This window comes from Jaculus jaculus, chromosome 7 (genome assembly GCF_020740685.1).
Source record: "Jaculus jaculus isolate mJacJac1 chromosome 7, mJacJac1.mat.Y.cur, whole genome shotgun sequence".
NCBI classification, from domain to species: domain Eukaryota; kingdom Metazoa; phylum Chordata; class Mammalia; order Rodentia; family Dipodidae; genus Jaculus; species Jaculus jaculus.
Genome location: NC_059108.1, coordinates 90,061,853 through 90,067,391, shown reverse-complemented (window position 1 = coordinate 90,067,391; position 5,539 = coordinate 90,061,853). Strand labels below are relative to the sequence as shown.

Below are 5,539 nucleotides of genomic sequence, written 5' to 3'. Positions count from 1 at the left end.
GCACACTGTTTCCTGTTCACATTGATTTCACTCCTCTTCCTCCTCCTCCTCTTTTTCTCCTTCTCTGCTTCCCTCCCGCACACTCACACACCCACACCATATACATGCTCATCTAACAGGATAACAAGATTCTATTTTTAATAATTAATTCAAAGAAAAAAATGTAATCCTAGTAATATTTCCAAAGTTAATTGAAAATCTTAAACTTATAAGGCAATCAGTTGTGTTTGTTCATGTACGACTGAAAGTGAAATTCAGATGGAAGCCAAACAACTTGCAACAGCATACTTCTGTTTATTTAGTTAATATTACAATGGTGATAGTTTAAGAGCACAAAATTGTATTCTGTTAAGAGGATAAGATTGGAGATTTCAATTTGTAAAATTTACTGTCCTTAACTATTAAAATCTATTTAACAGAAGATTACTAATATATTAGTATTAAGGGACAGATCAAAACTGATTTGTAATCAAAAGCACATTTGTTCATTTGTTTAAACAAAACATTAGAGACATTTTAACTCTTGGTTACTGCTTTGAGAAAAGTATGATGTTCTTGAAGCAAATGTACTCAAAACATATTTTCAACATTGCGTTCAAACACTGTGTGTCACATTAATGACAGAATCTGAGAACCCAAGATTGATTATCTCAGGATCATTGAACTAAACTGGATTACTTAATCAACCATCAGACAGACATGTGTACAATGTCTCCTATATGCAAACCAACATACCAAAGTAATGCGGGATATAGAAAGAAACAAAATTGTTAATCCCTCCCTGCTCAGAGTTCCAGAATGGTATTAAGAATAGATGTTGACACACACTATTTTATATCTGATATTCTCAAAAGAAGTGACTCTGCTGACTAGATGTATCTAAGAACTACCTCTGAGGGAATCTAGAAGATGCAGGGACAGTTATTAAAGTTTCCAAATTACATTTCTCAGCTACAGGTTTCAGTGGTACTTGAACCCCTGAAAATGAGTGTTTGAGCTACACTCACATTTCTGGGGCAGAATTGAAATTGTTTCATAGACTAGTGACAGTGAACCAAGATAAACAAAGATATATATGTGCATACACCATATACACACACATCCTAGGATGTCAAGAATTCATGACTTTCACACTGCATGGAGAGTAGGCTAACCCATGTTATCATTTATTTATCATTATTATAAGACAAGAGACTACAATAAGAAAAGTATGAAAAATCTCCAACTTCACTAGACACAGGCAAAAATCAGAAAGCTAGAGGAAAGGGTAAGGCGGGGCCCCAAAGAGAAAAGGTTTTCAGGAATCTTTGGAGTGGGAAGGCAGATTTCCTCTATTCCCACTGCATTCCTAGGGTCCCCCAAGAGACACCCTGTTAGGCAAGTAGAGAAAACAGAAGCAGAAACATTTTTTCAAAACACCACAAATAAATAAATAAGTAATAAAACAAGGAAGTAACACTAGGCACCGCTTGAAAGGCAGCTACCCGGCCCCCTGCCCAGGCCAGGGTGCTCAACTCCGGGAGCCTGCAGGCTGTGTCCACAGGGCTAGCTTTGGGCAAGGTTCTAAACTTGTCACTCCAAGTCTTGGCCTCTGTGAAGAGCTTCTATATGAACCAGAGAAGGAAATCCAGTCTGTTGTTATTTTTAGGTCGGTTCTTCCAGAAACTTGTGGGGGAGGGACAAAGTCAAGCAGCATTGCGGCCCCTCACAGTGCGCGGGCCTGCACCTATCTGGGACCCCGCGCAGCACTGAAGCGCCCTGCGCTTGGACTTTGCAACCTAGCGCCTCCCCGTCCCCTTCCGGAGGGTGGCATCTACGTGAATTTTCCACAAATTTATCTTGTTCTCCGCTCCTTTTTGCTCCAAAAGGAGGATGGGGATGAACCTGCGCCCAGTCCAGGCGCAGGATCGGTTTTCCTAAGCATCTGGCTCTGCTCTGGGGGGAGAGGGAGCGATGGAAGGACTCAGGGAAGGACGTGCTTTCACCAAGGGTAGGAGAAAATACCAACTCCCGCGTCACCCTCCAGCTTGGGGTCTCCAAAGGAAGGCTGCGCAGAAGAACAAAGGCAGATTCTGACACTGGCCTAGCTGCCAGGGCCCTGGGGACGAGATGGGAACTCACCCAAGGTAAACCCGTGGCGGTAACTGTAGCTCGAATTAAACAAACGGAAATAAGGGCTAGAGGGGGCGAGGACCAGACTGAGTCTGAGTTGGCGATGTTAAGAAGTTCCTGGTATGCACTGGCAAGTCTGGGAGGGAAGATTGAAGTTACAGGGTGTGGAGAAGAGAGAGGTTCCAAGGAGCAAGCGCAGTGGGGGAGAAATGGGGGCAGGGAGGGGGGCCAGCAGGAGTGTCTTGCAAGTTGACAAGCTGAGCACAGGACTTTCCTAGCAGGTGCGCAGACTCGCCTGACTCCCACGCACCCTAGTGCCGGGCTATTCTTCACTCCCACCCAGCCACTCCTCCTCACTCTCTCCCGCCCCGCAGGGCCGGGACTCAAGGGGGACTCAAAGCGTAGTGATCCGGGAGGTACAGGTGCCATTACGGAAGACACCTCCGGACTCCAGGTTCTCGGGCTGGAAGTCCTCCACGCTGTAGGCGCGGCTCTTTAAGGCCGTGGCGTAGTAGTCGACCGGCTCCTCCGCAGCGTTGTCCATCCAGCTGAGGCACAGGATGCGCTGGAAAGAGCGCTTGAAGTTGTCCGACAGGAAGCCATACAGGATGGGATTGGCGCAGCTGTTGGCGTAGCCAAGGATGACGGACAACTGGCTCACGGTGGCGTCGTCCTGCTCAGCGAACACGTTCACCAGTTGCACCACGTAGAAAGGCATCCAACAGATGACAAACACCATCACCACCATCATCACCATCAGCGTAATCTTGCGCTCCGAGCGCTTGCGCTGCTGCCAGCCGGCTTTGAGGGCCACCATGCGCATCTTGGCTATGATGAGCACGTAACACAGGCAGATGGCCCCGACGGGCAGCAGGAAGCCCATGAGAAACGTGTACAGCACGAAGCCCACCAACCAGCGCTGGGCAGGCTCTGGCATGAGCATGTTGCAGGCCACCGTGCCGTCGCTGTTGGCCGCCGTGCGTGAGAAGACCACGATGGGCAAGATGACGAGCAGCGATAGTACCCACACGCCCAGGTTCACCACCTTGGCCACAGTGGGCCTTCGGTAACGGGCGGCCTTGATAGGGTGCACCACGGCCACATAGCGGTCCACACTAAGTACGGTCAGACAGTAGATGCTGGTGAACATATTGACCGCGTCCACGCTGAGCACAAGGCGGCAAAGCAGTGCGCCAAAGGGCCAATGGCGCAACAACGTGGAGGTGACCAGAAAGGGCACGCTGAGCATGAGCAGCTCGTCGGCAATGGCCAAGTTCAGGATGTAGATGTTCGTGGCCGTCTTCATCTTGGCATAGCGCAGGATCACGTAGATGACCATGGAGTTCCCACACAGTCCCACCAAGCACACCACGGAGTAGATGAAAGAGATAAGGATGGCGCTGCCCTGGCCCTCGCTTAAGGTCCCGTTCTGGGACGCATTTCGTCCCGGCTCCTCCATGCCCTCCGCAGAGCCCGTCCCGGGGCCCCTGCTGCAGCCGCTTTCGCCGCAGCTGCCAGGGCAGGGGCTAGGAGAAGAGGAAGGAGAGGAAGCGGTGCCATTGGGAAACATCCCAGCTGAAGGGCACCAGGGGGGCTGCCGGCACTCGAGCGCTCTCCTGGCGCTCCCGCTGTCCGACCGAGCCCTCCGTGGGCACCCGGCTGCTGGCTGGTCGCTCACCGCCGCCTGGCGCCTGGGGAAAGAGCGCAGCAGTTTAGGTGAGCGCGGTTCCTACGAAGGTCCGCGGGACGCATCGCCCAGCGGCCGCTGCGCCAACTGCCTCTTGCAGCCCTGGGGCGCCGGGGCACACCGGTGAGTGGAGGAAGAAGCTGGAGCTCAGCGCTGCAAAGCCATTAACTGGCGTGGCTCTGGGCTGGTGAATGATTAGTAGACACAACCATCGCGTCAGCAGCTACGAAAACAAGAGGGGGTAGGGCACATAGGTGGCTGTTCCCCTCCAACCCTACCCCAGGGTTCCCTCCCCATTTCCCAGTTCTTCCCAGGCTCAACACCAGTGGCTACGTAGGCTTCCCTCGCTACACACTGACTCATTCCTCAGAGGGACCTGGGAGTCTCTCTGCTTTTCTGAAGGGTACATACCAGCCAAGGGTCTAGATTCCGCTCCATCCCGTCCAGCCAAGGACTGGAGCGAACCCAAACATAGGTGTCTGGAGTTCATCTCAGTTTACCTCAGTTGCTGCTCTCTCCTGGGTCATGGGACGGACTCCAGCTCCCCACCTACCGCGCTGTTCCGGGCACCCTACCCCCCCACCAGCCCATCAGACCTTCAGCTGAAGCTCCCAGGGGTCTCTGTTCCCAAAGTGCGCTGGTTATCTCCAGCCTGAAGCGTAGATGGTCCTTGCCAAATGCTGTGTGAGCCGATGGCGCCCTGACGTTCTTGGCGAGGTCCGACTCCCTTTGGGTCTGGCCGGGGGACAAGGGCCCACGCAAATACTCGGAGCGATGGAAACGGACCCAGTGCCGCGGGCACTTAGGACCACCGTGGTGCGTTAGGGGATTCTGAGTTCTAGCAGCGCGGGCAGCTCTCTTGCAGGCTCAAGTGCCGGGAGGGCTGCGTGAAGCCAGCGATCCTTACTAAAGCTCGCAATGCCCAGAGAACTCCGCCGTCCCCCGCATCTCCCAGTGTAATATCGGCTGCAGAAACCGGGCCGCACAGCTGGGAGCTCTGGAGGAGCCTGCTAGGCGAGGCACTGGTAATCCATGTAGGTGTTCACCGGGGAGAGATAGGGCTGCGCCGCACAGCTCCGCTCCGCCTGCGCGTCCGGGCTGCACTTTGTACCTTGGAGACTCAGTGGCAGGCGGGGAATGGAGGAGAGAGCGCCCAGGTCCTGGCAGGCGGGCGCGCCAGCTCAAATCCGCTCAAGGATGGCTGGGTAGATGACAGGATTTGTCACCAACTCTAGGTTCAGCGGGACGACATTCAGGTTTTTAGGTAAAGTATTAAGGAAATATGGGTGCCCTTGAGTGATGACTCCTCAGAAATCATGGAATCATTACAATCATTAAAACTGTTGATTTCATTCAAGATGATCAATTACTATGAATTTTAAATGACTCCCCCATGACCCACTTTTCTTGACCTATGGTTCTTTGCCCTTGCAGTTGTCACACAGGAGTATCCAATTATTTTCCTTTTTCTAAACAGTACTGTGTTCTCCTAAAGTCCCTTCAAGTCTTGTCTGAAAAGGCAAGTCTCGAAAGATTGACCTACAGGTCAAGTGTTTGGCCTCAGAGTATTGCTGCTTCCAGTGCCGACTCCCCCCCCCCCCCCCCCCCCCCCGTGCTCCAGGTCTATCTCACATTTACACCAGGGAGTCAAGTTAGAAAGTAAACTCATGGAAAGTGTTTGTGTGTACTCTACCAGAATAAAAATAAAAATGAGGGATGCAGGATAAAAAGCAAAAATCT

General features: G+C 51.9%; 1 protein-coding gene across 3 annotated transcripts; it reads right to left on the bottom strand.

Annotated features, from left to right (window-relative positions):
* Nucleotides 1-278: 278 nt before the first annotated feature.
* On the bottom strand, nt 279-4,989 carry Sstr1 (somatostatin receptor 1). Of its 3 annotated transcripts, none has more exons than XM_045155478.1 (2): nt 4,211-4,989; nt 279-3,803 (listed from the first exon to the last, which is right to left on the bottom strand). In XM_045155478.1, the coding sequence occupies exon 2, from the start codon at nt 3,680-3,682 to the stop codon at nt 2,507-2,509; it is 1,176 nt and encodes a 391-aa protein (XP_045011413.1). In that variant the 5' UTR covers nt 3,683-3,803; nt 4,211-4,989; the 3' UTR covers nt 279-2,506. The 3 variants fall into 3 exon arrangements, 2 of the variants coding, with proteins under 2 accessions (XP_045011413.1, XP_045011414.1); XM_045155479.1 differs by having other exon boundaries at nt 4,396-4,989; XR_006638190.1 differs by lacking the exon at nt 279-3,803 and adding an exon at nt 3,819-4,022 and having other exon boundaries at nt 4,396-4,989.
* Between the last annotated feature and the right edge of the window lie 550 nt (nt 4,990-5,539).